General features: G+C 36.9%; 3 protein-coding genes across 7 annotated transcripts; 1 reads left to right on the top strand and 2 right to left on the bottom strand.

The window, feature by feature from the left end:
• Positions 1-272: 272 nt before the first annotated feature.
• On the bottom strand, positions 273-2,763 carry LOC110846074 (multivesicular body subunit 12B). Its single transcript, XM_022092695.2, has 11 exons — positions 2,622-2,763; positions 2,260-2,539; positions 2,157-2,195; positions 2,023-2,072; positions 1,930-1,961; positions 1,636-1,743; positions 1,343-1,565; positions 1,207-1,265; positions 879-1,123; positions 726-788; positions 273-641 (listed from the first exon to the last, which is right to left on the bottom strand). The coding sequence occupies exons 2-11, from the start codon at positions 2,305-2,307 to the stop codon at positions 591-593; spliced, it is 918 nt and encodes a 305-aa protein (XP_021948387.1). The 5' UTR covers positions 2,308-2,539; positions 2,622-2,763; the 3' UTR covers positions 273-590.
• A 183-nt stretch (positions 2,764-2,946) lies between these two features.
• On the top strand, positions 2,947-7,734 carry LOC110845383 (folylpolyglutamate synthase, mitochondrial). Of its 3 annotated transcripts, none has more exons than XM_035850135.1 (10): positions 2,947-3,085; positions 5,238-5,443; positions 5,554-5,741; positions 5,832-6,015; positions 6,121-6,257; positions 6,344-6,453; positions 6,532-6,605; positions 6,718-6,972; positions 7,076-7,313; positions 7,410-7,734. In XM_035850135.1, the coding sequence occupies exons 2-10, from the start codon at positions 5,312-5,314 to the stop codon at positions 7,703-7,705; spliced, it is 1,614 nt and encodes a 537-aa protein (XP_035706028.1). In that variant the 5' UTR covers positions 2,947-3,085; positions 5,238-5,311; the 3' UTR covers positions 7,706-7,734. The 3 variants fall into 3 exon arrangements, with proteins under 3 accessions (XP_035706028.1, XP_035706029.1, XP_021947464.1); XM_035850136.1 differs by having other exon boundaries at positions 5,525-5,741; XM_022091772.2 differs by lacking the exon at positions 2,947-3,085 and having other exon boundaries at positions 3,219-5,443.
• Positions 7,735-7,736: 2 nt separating this feature from the next.
• On the bottom strand, positions 7,737-19,077 carry LOC110845384 (neuropathy target esterase sws-like). Of its 3 annotated transcripts, none has more exons than XM_035850132.1 (36): positions 18,657-19,077; positions 18,127-18,208; positions 17,870-18,063; positions 17,689-17,789; positions 17,527-17,621; positions 16,983-17,042; positions 16,824-16,909; positions 16,444-16,747; positions 15,956-16,338; positions 15,858-15,893; positions 15,592-15,758; positions 15,393-15,508; positions 15,123-15,298; positions 14,910-15,030; positions 14,644-14,808; positions 14,457-14,560; positions 14,238-14,366; positions 13,991-14,164; positions 13,838-13,916; positions 13,754-13,765; positions 13,584-13,648; positions 13,394-13,513; positions 13,229-13,330; positions 13,073-13,111; positions 12,933-12,978; positions 12,003-12,057; positions 11,865-11,926; positions 11,692-11,743; positions 11,573-11,619; positions 11,293-11,348; positions 11,154-11,216; positions 10,977-11,066; positions 10,668-10,890; positions 10,498-10,592; positions 10,024-10,403; positions 7,737-7,876 (listed from the first exon to the last, which is right to left on the bottom strand). In XM_035850132.1, the coding sequence occupies exons 1-35, from the start codon at positions 18,780-18,782 to the stop codon at positions 10,338-10,340; spliced, it is 3,891 nt and encodes a 1,296-aa protein (XP_035706025.1). In that variant the 5' UTR covers positions 18,783-19,077; the 3' UTR covers positions 7,737-7,876; positions 10,024-10,337. The 3 variants fall into 3 exon arrangements, with proteins under 3 accessions (XP_035706025.1, XP_035706024.1, XP_035706026.1); XM_035850131.1 differs by lacking the exons at positions 11,865-11,926; positions 12,003-12,057 and adding exons at positions 12,358-12,419; positions 12,522-12,576 and having other exon boundaries at positions 18,657-19,042; XM_035850133.1 differs by lacking the exons at positions 7,737-7,876; positions 10,024-10,403; positions 10,498-10,592; ... (4 more) ...; positions 11,573-11,619; positions 11,692-11,743 and adding exons at positions 12,358-12,419; positions 12,522-12,576.
• Positions 19,078-19,181: the final 104 nt, after the last annotated feature.

Here is a 19,181-nt window from a genome sequence, read left to right as displayed (position 1 = left end):
CTACATGTATACGTGTGAAAAAAGATGCAACCATGCTAGTACGAAGATCGTTAAACCCACAACAAAAAATGCATCCGAAAATAGGTTCGGGTTTTCTGGTAGGGAAAGCAACATGTGCATTCTCATCATCATCATGCAAGTGATGATGAAATTCTTATGTTGGTGCATACCATTGTCATCATTGTTTTGTGCAGGGGGTCGCAAATCTTATAATCTCGTACACGTTTAAACAAATGCTCGCAAAGAAATTACAGGGTGCGGTTTAACCAAAATACTTCGACACAACTTATATTTATTTTTCTGCATAGAGCAATTTATCGATTCTCGCAGTAGTCGTAGTATAACAACAATAACAGCTTGTATAGTACTGGCATAATATGGATAATAATTTGATAATTGTCATAATATTCTGGTTTTTATGTTACTTGCAAATATCAATGAGAATAAAAAGCTTAATCCTCTATTACGCGGAAGGTAAGCTATAATTTAGAGGTCCAATCATACATTGCGGTAGTTGGTTTGTAGTACATAGGTAGAAAATATTTCTCTTAATTTTCCAGTCGTTGCCGATGATGCTGACAATTATTTTCTCACGTTTGCCATAATAATGTTTCCCGTTCAACGTCAAAATCATACTTGTACTAAAGTAGACACATAAATCGCACATTGTTAACTAAGCCCAGGCTTCAAACTGAAAGAAATATACTATTTACTATTTAGCTTACTTCACGGTCGACGTCCACATGTGATTTAATTTCAATGCTACATTTATTCAGCGGGCGTGGACTCTGAAGAATTCAATAAATCATGAGTATGATTTTATCGTGACTGCATAATCATTCATGTTATATTTATTTGCAGTATGTTTATTTCTATACCACCACGCTTCCTAGCCCTGTTGCTGGCCGAAGATCATCACGTAGAACAAATGGCACACCTTCTAAACCAGTCAAATGGGCTATAGTTTGTGAGCTATAGGTCCCTGTGTTATTCTGGTAGGATTGTTGTTGTCCTTGACCCATCATACCCGGTATCATCATGTGAGCAGGTGAATTCGGCATGGAGTATGGAAAATTTTCTGAACAAGGCAACGAGTTTCTGTGAACGCCATTTCCATTCGTTGCTAATTCATCGTTAAAAAGAGTAGATCATGCATTTAAACTGCTGTTAGTATTTTAAATTTCAAAATAGTTTTTGCCGACTTACTCATGCTAAGGTTATTCATAGAATCGTGAAGCGTAGGGTATACCGTTCCACCTGGTAAGCTGAGGAAAACATAAAAGTCCCGAATAAACACTCTACACGCAGGTCTTATGAGTTCAAGTTTAAATCAAAAACATACTTGTGGGACAAATGGGGTGGGCCAGAGTTTGACAATCTTGTCAATGCGGACACTTTTTTGATTAAAAAGTGCATTCCACTAATATCTCCAATGTGGTCGTAGCCGTCGGGTGGATTCTTCAATTTGCTCACAATTACAACATCCACAATGGATTCCACATTTTGTTTAAAATGTGAGTGTTTATAGCATAACTGTTTCTTTTTGAACGCTTTCTGATTAGAATCTGTCAAGAGCAATTAGGAGTAATTATTTAGTTGCAATCTTGACTTCCGAACAAAGAATAACAAAGGTACCTGTAGTTTGTTGAACCAGAGAAAATCCTTCAGGGGGAAGCTCCTTTTCTTGCAAAATCTGAACATCTTGGATAACATGCTCCGGTCTACCTTGGCTTTTTGAAATGCCTGTGAGCATTGAAATGTGATTATATCATGCTTCTGAACAAGTGTATCAAGTTTTTAGAAATATCGAAAGCTTTACAAATGTATCGATTTTATAAGCTGTCCCAACGAAAGGATTATAAACGCAAGATATCAATATCTACAGATATCAATTATTATAAACGCAAACAAATTAAATGAACCACTTACAAACGTATCGAGTCACTCGCCGGCCAAAAAATCTACGATTGAATTAAACATCATTTATTTAAAAACCAGTTTAATAGAATTTTGCAAACTTACCCATCCTTCCAAAGGTCTGCATCCAACTCACTATCATAAGTGCGAACAATCTACACATTACATAATTGATAATTCCATTATTAAATTGTATAGGTGAAAAACGAACATTTAAATTATTAAAGTTGGTTACTCACAGGAGTATAGCCTAACGGGCACTTTGAAACGTCTTCTACCTATAATTATAATTATATAAAAATTCGAATTACCAATTACTTATATTAATTAACCATTAATTACCACGCAAAGGGCCGTGAGGGACCTTAGCTCAGTGTGCATTTGAAACATTTTTGTTGTTATTAAAATGAGCGAAATCCTCAGTCTTAATCCTCAATTGTTCAGGATACTTTAGTTTCACACGTTATTAATAAACCCCTTTGTAGAAAGTAGAAAATTTGCAAATTGCAGAAACTTTACAATATTGTGACGTTTTAGTGTAATCTTCTACGACAGTTGAGTTGATTTGATACAAACAAATAATTTTGAATTTGTGTCTTCTACGTTCTATCCGCCGCTTAGCCTAAAATCGTTATTGTTGTTACCATTTTACTATTTTTAAAACGTGATATTTTGATTGAAGATAATAATAATTTTAACGAAACCTGAATCCTGAATGTTAGAGTACACACTACACAGAGTGCAAGTAAAATGTGATGTGAGTAATGCTCAGAGAGATTGGATGTCTATTTGTCTCTGCTGGATTTAGTTTGGTTGGTGATGATTTTTTCGTCGTCACACATTCACAATCCCATCCTCCAACTGACGACTGGGCAAAATTTATTATAATTATAAATTCAACAGTTACAGGAAATTGGCAGCGGAATAATAATATGAGATGTCACCAAACACGCCATAAAACTGAGTCGCAGTCTTGTGTCAACTTGTCGAGATTTGTAGTTATACTTGAGCAATAATTCTCTTTGTTTTGTATTGCTATACATTCTAAGTTGGAATTTCCAACCTGTGTGTAATTCAGCTGAACTCGTTTAGGCATGGAGAGACTTGAAGTGTACCGTACGATAGGATTTTAAGTTGCATTCTATGGATGGAGCAACAAAAAATACATGTAAGTATGTTTTCTGACATAATACAATTGTATAAAATTGGATTGAAAAACTTGGGCTCATAAACTTCTCACATTTAAATTTTCATGCATGAATATTTTATGACTTTAAATCTACATACTGAGAAATTGAGAATCCAATGGAAAAATCAAGCATACTTATTATTGTGAGATGCTTAGAATGAGACATGATTTTTAACCCGGAGGAAGAATTGCTTCCGTCAGACGATAAGCCTTTCAATTTTTATCAGATTAGATGAAAATATGCACATGCACATTTTTTACTCATGAGCTAGACTACGAAGAAGAAGAGTCTCACGGGTTCCTAAAACAAATTATGGATTATCCCTAAAGTTGCTTCTAAAATACGAATGTTTTTTATGCTCCGCACCCTTAATTCAATTTAACATCATAAATCAATCACAACCATGCCACAACTATAGTGAATCATATTACGACTATGTATAGGACTACGTATTACCGGCTATGCAAAGCTACCAATATGAGTCATTTGTAATATGAACTTATGAACACAGTCACAAAAAAATTAGTACTTAATACTTAACCTATTTAGATTCTACACAAATCCATATCAGTTTGTACGCACAACTTCTTATCATTTTTTCACTGCATCATTTTGCTATTAATGATAGCGATGATGATGGCCGGTCAAGTTGTGTTATACGTATCATAAAAGAGTACAGGATCCGCTACTAACACGTGAACGTGTTCACTCTTGAATTGCTCCGAAACGGGTTTGAGTTTCGGTTCCAAATTTTGAGCATAACGACATGTGATTGTTGATAAGGGCTGAGCAAAAAATTAGCTCTCTAGATTCAAAAATGACCCTACCATTGACCTTAGAGTAAGAGGGTACCATAAAAACACTTTCCAAACTTAATTTTTCGTACACAGACATAATTAACCACTTCAAAATTCAAGGACAACAAGTTTCGAAAACAGGGATACATAAGGTACTGATAAATGAAGGTCAACAACGACAAGCTCGTACCAAAGGACAACCATCATGCCTCAAACCCGAGTCCGAAAAGTGCTAATTCGGCCCGTGCTTAAGAAAATTGACCTATTGACCTCTAAGGGCAACTCACCACCCCAGAGAGCAGTGGCACGTCTAACCAAAGTGTCATAGATTAGGGTGCGACGAGCAATTAAAATTTTGCAGAAGCAAAAAAGAAGAAAAATCCGAATCCATCAGCTGACTGAGAAGCATAAACAAAATCGTCGTCTGACCTGCAAAAAGTTTTATATAAATTACCTAACAAAAGATAAAAGTGACTTTTTAGTGTCGTTGGATGAAGAATTATTTTCTTTAAAGATACCAACGGTCATAGAAAAATTTACTATACAACCAAAGAAGAAAATAATTCCAGAAGATTGACCATCCCGCACACGGAAAACTTTTGCAACAAGTTCATGGTGGTTGGTGCATTATCTGGTCGTGGTGTCCTCCCACTTATCAAAATTCCACAAAAAGTGAAGGTAACTACGAAGTACTTCATTGACTTTGTTTTAAAACCGCTTTTGGAGATTCATGTCCCAAAACCATATGGCAAGGACACAAAAAAAGTGATAGTTCATCACGACGCAGCGTCATCACACACCGCCCTTTTGACCCAGGATTACGCCAAGGACCTGAAAGCTAGACTCGGGATAACAATCATCCAAAATAGTGAAATGCCTGTTAAGTCACTCTATGTAAGTCCTATGGATTTATTCGGCTTTGGATATCTGAAACAAAATCTTTTCTCCGCCACCCAAAAACATTTGACGGAGTTTGGAAAGTTATGGGAGACGAGTGGTCTAAAGTTGACTTCGCCATGGTCAAATCAGTGTACAGAAGTTGAAATCGCCGATGCCGATTTGTAGCTCGAGAAAAGGGCTTTCACATAAAAAATGTTCGGGACCTAAACTCCAAGCCGTTCAACCAGTAATTGAAGGTCAAAAACGTTCACGTGTTAGTGGCGGAGCCTCCGTATATGATTTTTAACTCATTTCATCAGCTCCATCCATACGTATTATATGTGTAAATATAGCAATAGTGTTATTTATTTCGTACTCACAGCTTAGTTTACTGCGTTCCACTAACCATTCTAGTTGATTGCTAATAAATATCGCCATTTTTTGTTATGCACAGAAAGATTCCATGCAATCATAACGAAGAAGTGTTGCCTACTGTGCTCTTTCTTAGAGAAAATTCATGATAGCTGCATGGATAGAGTTTGGAGAAAAGTATTTTCAAGTGTTGGTAGTCTCATCCCCAAAAAGCAGGTGTGCAGAAGGATGTCAACGTCTGAAGCTACACAAAATCTTCAAGCTGAAGATGTTGGGTTATCATATTCTGTAAGTGTAGAAATTTGGCCCACTCATTATTTCTCTACGGAGATATGTATCTGCCTCTGTATATGTGGACAATTTTCATAGAACCTCAGTAACAATTATTGGTACTCCAGGATGCCATCATCAAACTCAATTCCTTGCAATCAAATGCCCAAATTAGGGCTAAACTTGCGTGTGAAAGGGATTCGAGAAAGTTGAAGAGCCTCCCAGAAATGACCATGTTTTTGGAGACGATCGGTATTTCCAAGACTGACCTGGAATCCTTAAACACGATTCACGTGACAGGGACCAAGGGCAAGGGGTGAGGGAGGCATTACGACATTCTAATTACTCTTACTCCATCGCATTGTATTAAGTTACTTAGTTGTGTAACGTAAAAAAACGTGCGTAGAATGACGTGCGCTTTCACCGAGTCCATGCTTCGAAAGGCTGGACTTCGTACAGGATTTTACTCTTCTCCCCATTTGGTTGTCGTCCGAGAAAGAATTCGAATCAACGGGACTCCGATTTCTCCAGAGAAATTTGCAAAGTACTTTTTCCCAGTGTACAACAGCCTCCACGCTTGGCAGATGAAAGTATGAATCAGAAATTGTATCTATATACTTATTTACATTCAAACATGTCCGTACATGTATTTAGATTTGTGTTATACTCAAACTGAAAACTTGATTAATGTATAGTACCCAGAGTTTCAGATGCCACCCTACTTTCGCTTTATCACTTGTATGGCATTTTACGCATTCCTGAAGGAGAAAGTTGATGTTGCAATATTTGAAGTGGGCATTGGAGGGCGATATGATTGTACAAATGTTATTCCGTGAGTGCAAAGCAAACCTCCTGCATTGCAATTTTCCTCTTTTATTTTGTTTTTATATGCATATTGTATATTTGTGGAATGCTCAGAAATCCCACTGTGGTGGGAATTACTTCACTTGGACTGGAACATCAGTCCATGCTTGGTAACACGTTGGAAGAGATTGCCTGGAACAAAGTGGGGATCATGAAAGCAAATTGTAGGTATTCACTTACATTAGATGTTATTATTATATATTTGTAATTGACAATGACATGACATGAGACATTGTTTTTAGGCCCTGCTTTCACCGTAGACAACCATCCTAGTGATATTTTGAAATTGATGCAAGATTACGCTATACAAGTTAATGTACGTGTACGCTATACAAGTTAATGTATTTACCATTAATTTCACTGAGGATTAGAAGCATGATATTTTAAATTTTGTAATGTTACTGGTAAATTTTCATCTTGGTTCTTAGTGTCCCTTTGCTGTGGTTCCGAAAATGTGCGAATTGTCAAAGAAAGTTCAGCTAGGTGTAGATGACGGAAATGTGTCTGAATTGAACTCTGCCTTGGCAGTTCAGCTAACAACCTCATTTCTTAAGCAAAAGTTTCCCGAAAAACTACATCTTTGTGAATCAGAAAAAGAAATACCTTTCTTCCAATGTTCCAAATTACTCTCTCCTGCTCACATTTCAGGTTTAGAATCCACTCGGTGGCTGGGAAGATTTCAGGTTGGAATTCCGTTTTTTAGTAACATTTATCTATCTTAAATGCTACTAAAAATGCTATTAGTGTTTATTTATTTGCGTTCAATATATTTTGATAAACTTGTAGAGGATTCCGAAATCCAATTTTCTCCAGTACTATCTGGATGGTGCACATACGCCAGCAAGTTTATGCATCGCATTGGAATGGTTCACGAATGTGTCTAGCAAAAGTTCTTGCCATGTTTTGATATTTAATGTAACTGGCGAGCGTGCCTCGGATCTTGTCATTCCCTTCGCTCAATCCAATATATTCCAATTGGCCATTTTTTGTCCAGTTGTCCGTCGCGGAACAACTCCGGATCGTGGTAATTAATTATTAATCATTTATCATCAACTTAGGATACCAAATGCTTGCTGCATGCTGTTTTATAACCTAGTCGTATATGCATTGTTTCTAACAGATAACTGGAATGTGTTGAATGTATCTCGTGAGACAGATCTCATCAGTGTATGCAAGAAACATGCCGAAGAATGGAACTCGGTCAATTCATGTGCGTCCTTAATTTTGGACAGCACCGATGCAGCAATCGACTTTGTAAACGGCCTGTCCAACCAAACCACGAAGGCTCACCACTTGGAACTTTTCACTAGTAATAAACAGAACGTATCCGAAACTGTGGAGGTACTAGTGACTGGATCCCTACATCTCGTAGGAAACGTATTATCTATTCTTGTACCATCGATGAACGATGAATAAAAAATGCTCATTAGCTTATTTTACTAATATATGTATGTATGCAGTAGCGATTTATTGACTTATGTCTTGAGTTACGTTGGTTGGTATATTTGATATACAGAAAGCTAAAGAAATTAAATCTTTTGGTTTAAGTTAATGGTCAAGCGTAGTATAGATTGTTGCGCTTACAACCTTCACATGCATGTGTATTTGAATATCGATTATTTAGCCCGAGTCAGGGTTGATGGAACCGTCATTTCTGTCTCATCGTCCAAGACACGATAGAGCTGAACCGATTCTAAATGAAACCCTGCCTAAATGGACTACCAGCATTGGTAAATTAGTCAGAAAAAGCTTAAATTTGTAAGGCTGGGGGACAACTTATGACGATTATAAATTATCTGCAGTGTATGGCAACTAGTCCAATTATAAAGAAAGATATAAGCAAGATTATTTGACACTTTATCAGTCTATAAGGTTACGACAAATGGACGAGTTACAAAATAAATTTACATTTTTATTAGCCCGAGGCAGGGCTTATGGAAACGTCATGTCCGTCCGTCCGTCTGTCTTTCGATAACTCTTTAACGAGCTGACCGATTGACTTGAAATGTTTACCATGTGTGTACATATTGGACAAGTTAGGAAACGAGTTCAAAGATGGGCGAAATCGGTCAAGTGGTTGACCGGTGGGGGTCATGTGAGTAGGTGGGATAAAATTTCGAAATTCAAAATTGTCTTAGAAAGCTGAAATTAAGTACAGAGGTAGCTAGTGACTTTTTTTTAGAAAAAAATGAATTTAAGTTGGAAAATTTTTCATCTTGAGGGACGCTACGGGTGACCCATACTGGTTTTTTAAAATGGTCATATCTAGCTGGAATTTGGTAGAGAGGTTGCTAATGGAAGAATATGAAATGACATTGGTAGAATTTTATTTTGAGGGACCCTATGGGGTGACCCATACCGATTAGAAAGTGCTTGAAAAACATTAAATCCGGCACGGTAATACTTAATGACTTCTCATTAAAGAATATGAAGTTAAAATGCCAAATAGTACAAAATATCTAACAAACATTTAGCCATCCACACCACGGAGGTTGGTAATATTATCATGTCGGTGAATTCGAAAAAATAGAAGTGAGCTCGGACTCACCGAGTCAAGGACAGAATCCCTGACTCGGGCTAAATGGACTCTGCACTGTAGATTTCAAAAAATAAAAGTTGTTAAAAATATCTCATGGGTTATATACAATGGGAAATCTAATTTTTAGGCCTTTTCAGATGGGCTTATAGATTTGTCAAGATGTCTGTGCGCAACTCTCTTTAAACACAAGCTAGCGACCTGAAATTTTGCGAAGTTCATCTTGGGGTCAAAACTAAGGATGAGTTCAAAGACGGGCATGATCGGTTAGGTCGGTGGGGTCTTTTAAGTGGTTAGGGGTTGACTGAAAACATATTAAATGTCATAGAAAAGTCCCAAATTTGTCGTAGGAAGTTGAAATTTTGATAACGGGTGAGACCGTAGGGACTAATCCATACAGATTTTTCAAAAATATGCCACTCCACCAGTCGGTCGTTTTGACCGACAACCGCAACGCCTGACTCGGGCTAAATAAAGGCTGCACATTGCAAATTTCAAGTTTACTATTAGACATAGTACCCTCAAGATTTTTAGCTTAAAAAATCAATCAAAAAATTACGACGATTTCATCCTCAAGAATTAAGTCTCTATGTCTGCCCATTCAAAAGTTATTAAAGGTCAAAGAGTTGGTTCTCACGCCCATGGGAGAAGAACCAAAGATTTTTAAAAATAATTGAAACGCTCGGATGTAAAACAGCCTTCGCGACAATTTAAAAAAAATTCAACCTAGTTACATTTAAATACCGATTTGTAAAAATAATCAAAAATAATTTAATTTCAATTTTAGCCCGAGTCATGCTTATTTTGAAAAATCAGTATGAGTCACTCTGGTTGCACTTTACCCCATCGGGTCGCTCCAGATAAAAACTTTGACCCCCACTGGTCAACCACTTGGCCGATTTCTCCCATATTCGAGTTCGTTTCCTAACTTTTCCCATTATGCATATGGTAAAAATTTCAAGTCAATCGGTTCAGCCGTTTTGGCTCTATCGTGCCGGACAGACAGACAGACGGACGGACGGACATGACGGTTCCATAAGCCTTGACTCGGGCTAAAAATTTTTCAAAAACGGCATTTAAACGTAACTAGGTTGAATTTTACAAAAAATTGTCGCGAAGGCTGTTTTACATCCGAGAGTTTCAATTATTTTATTTGTAACTCGACCATTTGTCGCAACCGTTAAGGGAGAAGCGTTACCTAGATACTTAATGTCAAGCAATCGTGAGATATAAGTTATATCATATAACACGCACAGTTGAATTTTGAACCGTAATGTGGCAATAGTTGGGTCAAGCAGCAAAAAGTTTAGACAGGGGCTCTGACCCTGACCCGGGCTAAATCAACCTGCATACTGTAGGTTTCACAAGCAACTACATTCAAGCACATCCATAAAGTCAACACAGCCGCTAAACCCTTCCTTGCAGTAGAAAAGTAAAGTCATATCAAATAATACGAAGGGTAAAGTAGTAGGAAAGGATATCGTCGATATGGTACACATAATATTACTGTGGTCACATATCAATATCGCCCTCATAGGGTGGAACAAAACTCGAGCTTATGGCTGGATCGGACGCCGTCTGTAAACAAAATGCAATAAGTTATAGAGAATACATGCATCTCTACTAAACGTAAACCATTAAATGATGATAAAAAGAGGAAAAATCAAATCACCTTCTGCATTGCGTTGGCACACGGAAAATCTAAAGAATGTTCAGACGCATATCCACCATACTGGCCATAATCATCGTCATCCTCGTAAGAATCATCTATCAAATTCAAAAGTGAAACAACCATACTAAACGTAATGAATCAAATGCGCTTTAAAAAAATAAATTAAGTACCATCGTCAGAATTAACTCCATAGTGCAAATTTCGAACTTTGCAAACCATCTGAGCCAAATCAGTAAAATTATTAAATGCTGGGCGCTCTGCTTTTCGTTTTTGGACCATGGCGACTTTTTGAAGGTACTGAGTTTGAGATCCAAATGATGATGTCATCGGTAACATAGCACCTCCCATTTTAAGGCCTTGAAAGAATGTAGATCCATGTTGGTAACCAACATCCTGAGCATTAAAAATGCAGAAATTGTGAGATTATGACGCAACAAGATCCGATAATATAATTTGTACTAATTGGTTATATAATATACCTTTATTTCGTCGAAACTTCCAAACTGTAGTGTTTTATAGCGATCGATAGGGGGCCGAATATATGTACAGTAATCGCTGTTTCTCACTTCCTGTAAAAAAAAGCTTTCTCTCATCTTGATCTATTTCCAACTCAAAATTAAACAGTAACCATTAGATATGCCTATTTTCCCCCTTACCTCAAGCTGCCTTACGCAAGAGACGTAGGCCAAGCGTGACTGAATATCAGGCAAGTTGGGGACCTGGAAAGAACACACTCATAATTCAGCTTTAAGGTCACAATGACCCTTGACAATATTGTGGCAGTTTTGTAGGAACCTTCACTGGAACGGAACGGAATGGCGTCGTCCATTTTTGCCATAACAGCCACCAGCCTATTAATAAATTCATTGATGAGTAGAGGAAATTATAGGAAGACATAAAGCACCACTCATCCTCAGTTAGAGTTCAAATTTGGAACTTAGAGCCGTACTTTTGTACAAATTCCGTATTATAGCCATGCATTCAACCACTGTATTTTTATCTGTCTACAAGGATACCAAGTGCAGCGACAGACAACGAGTAAGCAAAGGAGTGGACCAACATAAGAATTACTCACCAGATAAAGAATCGCCATAATTGGTAAAATCTGTTTCGTCTTGAGACCTTTAAAAAAACGAGTCACTCTGCACCCTTGCCTCTAATAGACAATTTGATTTAATAAAATGTAAAAGTTACCCAACGTCGACTGCTAAAATGTATCTTGCTCCTTGAGCTCGCATTACATCAGCTAAAATATTAATAGTTATGAGATGCCATTATTACTATTAAAAACATGTTTGCCTTATGAAAGGTTCGGTTTTGCATGAATTCTGCTTATAATAAATCTCATCAAAAATAATAAACTCAACCTCCGAGAATATCAGAATAAACTCCGTCTACTAAAAGATGTCCGTCCTCGGGATCACAAAGTCTTAATAAAACAAAAGCAAATTTACAGTCAGGATACACAGACGTGTAATATACAGAAAATCTACTCCAATACTCACGGAGGAAACAGTGGTGGCATGGTCATTGACGCTCTCGTATATTTCCACAGCGCTCCTGAAAGTGTATTAAACAATAACCCCCTTGTACAGCAGCACATTAGCTATAGCCAATTTTAGCATACAATACAGCATCGTAACAAGCCTATTGTTGATTCCAGGGGACGACTTGGTCAATTCAATTATAGCAAGCGTCCCACCAAAACCCAAAACTCAGATCTCTTTCAAATGGACAAACCAATAGTAGCCATTCCACCCAGTAGCACATAACATTCAATAATTTTTACAAAACCGAACCCTTCATAACAGGCAATCCTTATTTATTAGATAAGTCAAAACTTTTAACACGTCAACTCACATGGTAAGTTGCAAATATATCCTCCATCAAGCAGCAAATGTCCATCCATCGGATCGCACAAGCTGAAAAGTATTTTGCGTCATGATTGCGTGTCTCTCTACACATTGCACCTCAACGAACTGTGTGTATACACATGTAATTGAAGGGTAATTGTGTTTACTCACGGGGGTAAATATGCTGCTAAAGACATTGAGGCACGGACATAACGCCAGAGTGAGCCTAAAGTTTAGTTATAAGAAAGAACAGTCTTAATAAGGACATTTAGATTTTCTGAGGATCTTTTTGTGTACACTGTTAATTTTAGCTTTAGCAAACTTGCACTGCTATCTTGAATGAAAAATATGCAACAAAGTCGAAATTAAACCAAAATAAAATCATGTAGGTTAATAATAATAATAATTTCTGACTACAAACATTTCTTCGCTCCATTGACTTGACCAAGTCATCCCATTAACACATATTCCGGAATAAACAAAATAAAAGGTTGATAAAGCCAGGTAAACAAACAATTAATGGTGCATATAGTAGAGTGAGTTTGCAAAGCAGCCTTTACATAAGTGTATTGTGTCAATTACCATGCGTGTGTACTCGCATTTCGCTGGCTGTTATGTCTGTTGTAATCTGAAAACAAGATAAGCTTGCATTAAAGAAAACATTAGTATGAAATAATGAGATTAAATAGACGAGTTACGCCAGATTGAATTTAATTACACACATTAAAATATGGTAGCCATAAATCTTCGATTTGGGCATCCTATTTGGTTTAAAAAAAGATTTTATGAAACCACAATTTCATTGACTAGTTTCAAACTAGTCTATTATAAAAATTATTTTTCAACTGTTTTCTTAAATAAGCTCGTGAAATTCGTACTCCAAACACATCATATAATGTCTTGTTAAATCCGGCTCCACTAAACATGGAGGTTACAGGGTAGGTCAGATCCATGGCCTGCCTCCACCACTGCGTCATTTTCTACAACAAAGAAGAAAAATAAATGATTATAAAATCACAACTATAAAACTCAAAATATTTTACCCGGGACCATTCTCTCGCTTTTTGGGTCACGGTCACAATATTTCTTTCCATGCTGTATAGTCCAGACATAAGGGACCCGATACTGACTCCACCAACCATGTCGATAGGAATTCCAGCTTCCTGAATCATAATAATTGATGATTTTACGTGTTTTTCAATTATTATAGAATTTATATCATTTACAATTTACCTGAATTGCTTTAAGCATTCCCACGTGAGCGGCCCCTCTAGCCCCACCGCCCCCTAAAACTAATCCTAGAACAGAAATGATTTTAAATGGCATTTAAAATTTAAAATGGCAAACAAAAAATATTTCCACTGTATTTATAGGCACTAATTATTAACTTTTATTTTTCTTACCGACCGACGTTCCTACAAAGATCAGCAAATCAGTTAGATATATATTGATAACTTTCAAAGACATGTCAGTGAATATAGTATTACCAGTTAACCACCGTGCAAGTCGAGAAAAATCGGAATGAATATTGACTTCTTGCTGCATTATGGTTTCGTAGTACTCGGTCTACAAGTGGGAAATAAATGATAATGCTGTCTTGTAAATTTTGTATGTAAATCGTTATTGTCACACTTGCGTACATTTTTCGCCTTTTTGGAAAACATGCGTTTGGGACACTGCAAATGATGGTGTGACGAGCACCACGTTCGAATGTTCAGCCAAGATGCAGTATTTTTTGGCCGCGACCCTTCTTTATGTAGAAGAACTAGTTCCTTCTGGATTCTGAAAGCTAAATGTTCCAACTGTTTTTCCACCTAATAACCCACATAAAATACTAAAATTAGTTACATCAATATAATTTAATCAAATTAAAATTATTAATTTTACCTTTCCAACCGAAGGTTGATTTGCTCCCATCCCTACAATCAGGATGCAATCGGCTTGTCGAATACACCTTTGCGTCCACACCGTCATGGAGTAATCACATTGGTATAAAACTAAACGATGTTTGTCTTCCTGCAAGGAATCAATAATTTTGAAAAGCATGTCAATGGTCCAAATTTATAAATGTATCTCAATTAATAATATAATTATTATAAGCCTCACTTGCTGAGCCAACCAATTTGTAAGTTTGTATTCATTTGCAGCATCCATGATGCTTGACCCCATAATAGTCTTTATATAATCCGACGTCAAGCGTAAAGATGACCCTAAAAAATCAAGTATTTTATTAAATTCAGTTCCGATGGGAGGTTACAGGATGATTTTATTTGATATTAAAAAACGTATGCACCTATGGATGTTAATGAATGTATAAGTTCATAGGTGAAGGCGGACAGTGGGACGTCTTCAGTTACCGGAAGTACAGCAACAGTGCTAAAATTAACATGTGATGGTTTCGATTCATATTTCGAAGAATTTGGAACATTATTCATTGTCATTGGTTGCTGCCAAGAACCTAAAAATACAAAATACAAGATCATGGTTCTCTAGAAGATTGATTTTACGAAATCAGAGAAACATTTTGTGTAAAAGAACTTTGAACATATTTAAGCGTACCTAAAATACGATGTCCTAGCAGCTGTATCAGTCTACTCATAACTATAGGATACTTTAATTTTATTGCATTCAAGAGCCCTTCTGGTAATTTCGCTAGTTCAGTATCTCGCACAGCCATCACCTGAAATTGGCGAGAAGAGTGGAAAAATTAATCTTAAGGTTGATCCTTATGGTAGTACATGGATAAATTAATCGTGGATTAAACCAACTTACGGTTGACATTCTTTTAGTGCGTGTCAACGTTTCCACAACTCCAACTAAATCTCCTCTACCATACTCTCCAACAAGCTGTTTCTTCCCATCATTGCGTGTTATAACAGATCGCAAGCGTCCACTTAAAACGATAAACGTGCAGTCTGACTCGTCACCTTGGCGGTACAACGCCCTACCTAAAATTAAAGTTTTTGAAAATGTATGTTTAATCACTTATATAAAGTGTTAGTGTTAGTCACTGAGGATGGGAAAAGATACAAGTTGTCCTACCTCCTTCTAAGAAGATCCAATCCATAGCAAAGTCAATTTGGCGTACAAAAGGGCTGAGTCTTCTCACAACAATGTTTGCCAAATGTAAAACGACTTTTGGATTCGTAGCCATTATCCTGAAGCAAGCATACATGGGCAATGTTTATAAATAATACAATACACAAAATAATTTCTGACATATCTTAAATGAATAGCATACGAATAAAATGCAGCAGAAGTCATAACTGCCAGCCTCGTATGCTGTTTGGCCTTGATTGTGAATATTGATGGTTCGCCCGTTAGAACTGCCAAGGCCCCGACAAATTCCCCAGGATGTGCGTTAAACATTACGACGTCCTTTTCATTTTCTCGTTGAGTGAGTGTTAGCTATTTCAGTTTATGATAACATTTAATTCATAGTCGTATTTACCACTTTATAATTATACATATTTCATAAAATATAAAAACAATAAAGCTCAAGCTTACCAAACCGGACACAACATAAACGAGTCCACAGTCACCCTGTAATATGCAATCACAATTAGAAAATGATAAAGTGGAAAAGGTTAAGTGGAATAAGTAACCTGATTTGACTCTTCTTTGGCGAGGAAGGCTCCAGCCGGAATATCTTTCAAATTTACCAAATCTTTGATGGTGTCAATATCCTCCAGTCCTAAGCTAAGTTTAAACGCGTTAACGGCTTGCTTTAGTAAGAATGCGGAGTCATCGTCACTTTCTGTAGATGGTACAAAAAATTCAGACATTATTGGTTGGCTCCCATCACCCTCCCCAACAGAACTAGTGCCACTCGGATGATATCCCGTAGGAGGCGTCATTCCCATGTTGTGGCGCCGTCTTAAACTCGAATGCAGAGTTTGGCTAGGAACTGCAATGGGTTCGGCTCCGAGCAGATTGTGGTTTGCTTGCGTCGCATGAACAAACGCACCCGCATCAGAGTCCAATAAATCTAATAACACATGCAAAAATTCACAAATACATATAAGCTACTGAAACGCTAAATAATAATATTTGTAGATTACTAACACAGCAAGTTTATATATAGTTATCTTACCAGGAGTTTGAGTGTTATCTTCAATGGAACTTGGAACATAGCCGGTACTTCTACGTAATGGAGATACTTGAAATGCCATGCTTCTTCGCCTGGGAGCTTGAACTAATTCATGACTTAGACCCAAATGTTGATGCAAAGCCGTGAACGTAACACGATTCAGGCGCACCATGATGATTTGAATGACTCTAACAAACGTCTCTGGATTTTTTTCGAACACTTCTCGGAATGCATCCACAGGTAACTTCAAAATTGACGAATTTTCAAGGGCTTGTGCAGAAACAGTTTTAAAAGGTTGAGGGTGACCCTGAAATATATAAAACATATATGTAAGTATTCACATGCACTAAAGTATTCTATACACAAATCAATCATAAACTCACAGTCAATACATCCGTAAAACTCAATAAGGAAGCAATTGAGTCTCCTTCTTTCACGACCTTTAAAGTTAAAGTCGATCCGTCTGGTTCTGATATTTAAAATATTCATAATATTCAAAATAAACATATAATAAATAATTTTAAAATATGAAATAAACTTGCCGGTAATAAAAACATTTAGCACCCCACTTTGTACAACATAGAAATTTTCATCTGCATCTCCTACAATGTTGGAAAAACTGTTCAATTATTTGACTGTCAATTATATTTAAAATGCACAAGGTTAGTTTAGTAATAAAGTTTATTATTGAGAGACAATAAGGAAAACCAGAATCTCGCCGCACAAAAAAATGACCTGGATAAGATTCTCAACGTTTGGTTGTGGAGCTAATTTTTCAGAGTCCAACGATAGCAGTCTTGCCTTTCTACTCTGGCCCTTGCAGAGTGAGAGGAGCTCAAAGTTAGAAAAATCGCAAAGTCTGCGATTTATAGCTCAGAGACGGGTCAATATATTTGAACATGCTCAAAAAAGCTCGGAAAGGGTTGTAGGGAATATAATGAGGAAGTCTTTGGTGAAAACCGTTTTAAAAAATATTGACCCGTCTCTAGAAATAGGTCTACAAAAATAATGAGAATTTTATCCAAATCAATTTTTTTGTGTGGTGGACGAGTTTCCGTTTTTAATTATTCTCTCTACTTTGCCTACCTATTCGAAATAAATACTGTCCGGCGGTGACATGAATAGTTTCCACGTGTTTGCAAAGCTCAAGAAATAGTGGCCGCTCAAAGATGCCAAACATTCTATTAAATTGTAATTGATTAATGTAATTTTGCATGTTTAAAAATTATTTACTCTATAAATGCTAACCTAATGCTTTTCAGCATATATGTTACTTCTGGAGGTAATCTTTGGTCAGCTTTATTGTATCCTATCTCCTCTTGAAGGTATTCTGCGGCAGGCTCCAGTACCTGTTGGGAATTTGCAACCAGTGAATTTTAAATATACCATAGTCGACATTTAAACCCAAGGAGAAAAATAATTTACTTACATGCAGACGTGTTGGTGGTGTATCAGTTTTCAATTTTAATAGTTTTTTGGTTATCTTTGTGATAATCTTTTTTCGCCTATTTGAACCTGCAGCAGATGTGACTTGTCGTAACACCTTTCTACCATAGAACATAAATCTATCTCTCTTTCGAAATCGCGTTTTTGAAAATCCAAGGTGTGCATCTCGAGCTTCGTCTAAATTTAAATTAATGGAAACCATAACATATGACATCATATTGACAATTGACAATGGCTTACATTTCCGACGATAGTATCTGATAGAAGAGTACGCAAATCCAACCACCACCAAAATAACAAGACATAGGGACAGAATAAAAACCTGCAAGATATCAAACAGAACGTCATTCTTTGACATGATTATTCAATATACAACATATTTCGATTTGTTAAAAATGTAGTTCAGATCAGAAGAAATTCACAGACAACTCTTTAATATAGACAGACACGCTTCGTATAGCTGGATAGTAAATGAAATGAATGCCGTGTTTACTTATTATGCCAAATCATCGAACAAGAAAGCAAATATAGCACACCTAATTTGTGGAGGAAAATCATAAAGATAATTCAGACGAGTCTATGCAGCTCAATACGTTGCATTCCCATCATTCTCATATGAAATAAAAGAACACACGCAATCCACAATTGCCAGAAAGAGTTACATCATGTTCATGTACATTGAGTGACTTATAAAAATTGCATTATTGGTGGGATCTTTCTTTAACTTTGATTTTTAGCCCCCAATAATCTCTGAGCTAAAATAAAAATACCTGATCCCCAGCAATCCAGGTGGACTCGGCCCCATCTCCGGAGGATAGGGCAACCCCGCTGCAAGTATCCGGAGGACTGGACACCAAGGTCGCCATCCCCTGCACTGCCTTCCAAAGATCCCCCATTCACTCAACACAGTCGAAAGAAATTGGTCACTTGGTGTGAAATGTAAATTTTATTTTAGGTCATTTTGTATACAAGTGCTGCCTCCCGGTTGAATGAGACACACTTTTTCAGAAGAGTAGAAATTACCAGAATTCCACAGGTATTAAATATATATAATCAAATTATTACAATAATATATTGCAAAGACGGAATCTTATTGGATTGATTTATTTGGTATGTTTGTTTTTATTATTGGGCAACAGCAACTATGTATGCGCGGCTGGAGATGATCTCGAATGTCCCGGATGAGTAGCTTTTTTGCACATGCAAACTTTGTGCGTCGTTTTTCTTGTTTCGCGTGCATTACATCAAACCAAGCCTTGGTGACAAGGTAAAGAAAACGTGACGAAATGATGGTC

Source organism: Folsomia candida, unplaced genomic scaffold (genome assembly GCF_002217175.1).
Source record: "Folsomia candida strain VU population unplaced genomic scaffold, ASM221717v1 Fcan01_Sc003, whole genome shotgun sequence".
Classification (NCBI taxonomy): domain Eukaryota; kingdom Metazoa; phylum Arthropoda; class Collembola; order Entomobryomorpha; family Isotomidae; genus Folsomia; species Folsomia candida.
Note: the sequence above shows the minus strand (reverse complement) of the source record. Positions and strands in the feature narration are given on the sequence as shown.

Excerpts from the sequence above, each read along its gene's own strand:
- LOC110845383 (XM_035850135.1), top strand. The coding sequence starts at position 5,312 with ATGGATAGAGTTTGGAGAAAAGTATTTTCAAGTGTTGGTAGTCTCATC. Across the intron at positions 5,742-5,831 it reads ACAGGGACCAAGGGCAAGGG|AATGACGTGCGCTTTCACCG; the intron begins GTGAGGGAGGCA and ends AAACGTGCGTAG. Across the intron at positions 6,606-6,717 it reads ATTACGCTATACAAGTTAAT|TGTCCCTTTGCTGTGGTTCC; the intron begins GTACGTGTACGC and ends CTTGGTTCTTAG.
- LOC110846074 (XM_022092695.2), bottom strand. The coding sequence starts at position 2,307 with ATGTTTCAAATGCACACTGAGCTAAGGTCCCTCACGGCCCTTTGCGTG. Across the intron at positions 2,196-2,259 it reads CCCTCACGGCCCTTTGCGTG|GTAGAAGACGTTTCAAAGTG; the intron begins GTAATTAATGGT and ends TTATAATTATAG. Across the intron at positions 2,073-2,156 it reads GCCCGTTAGGCTATACTCCT|ATTGTTCGCACTTATGATAG; the intron begins GTGAGTAACCAA and ends TGTAATGTGTAG.
- LOC110845384 (XM_035850132.1), bottom strand. The coding sequence starts at position 18,782 with ATGGGGGATCTTTGGAAGGCAGTGCAGGGGATGGCGACCTTGGTGTCC. Across the intron at positions 17,043-17,526 it reads ACAGTATTTATTTCGAATAG|GAGATGCAGATGAAAATTTC; the intron begins GTAGGCAAAGTA and ends CCAACATTGTAG. Across the intron at positions 10,593-10,667 it reads TGGAGTTAATTCTGACGATG|ATGATTCTTACGAGGATGAC; the intron begins GTACTTAATTTA and ends TGAATTTGATAG.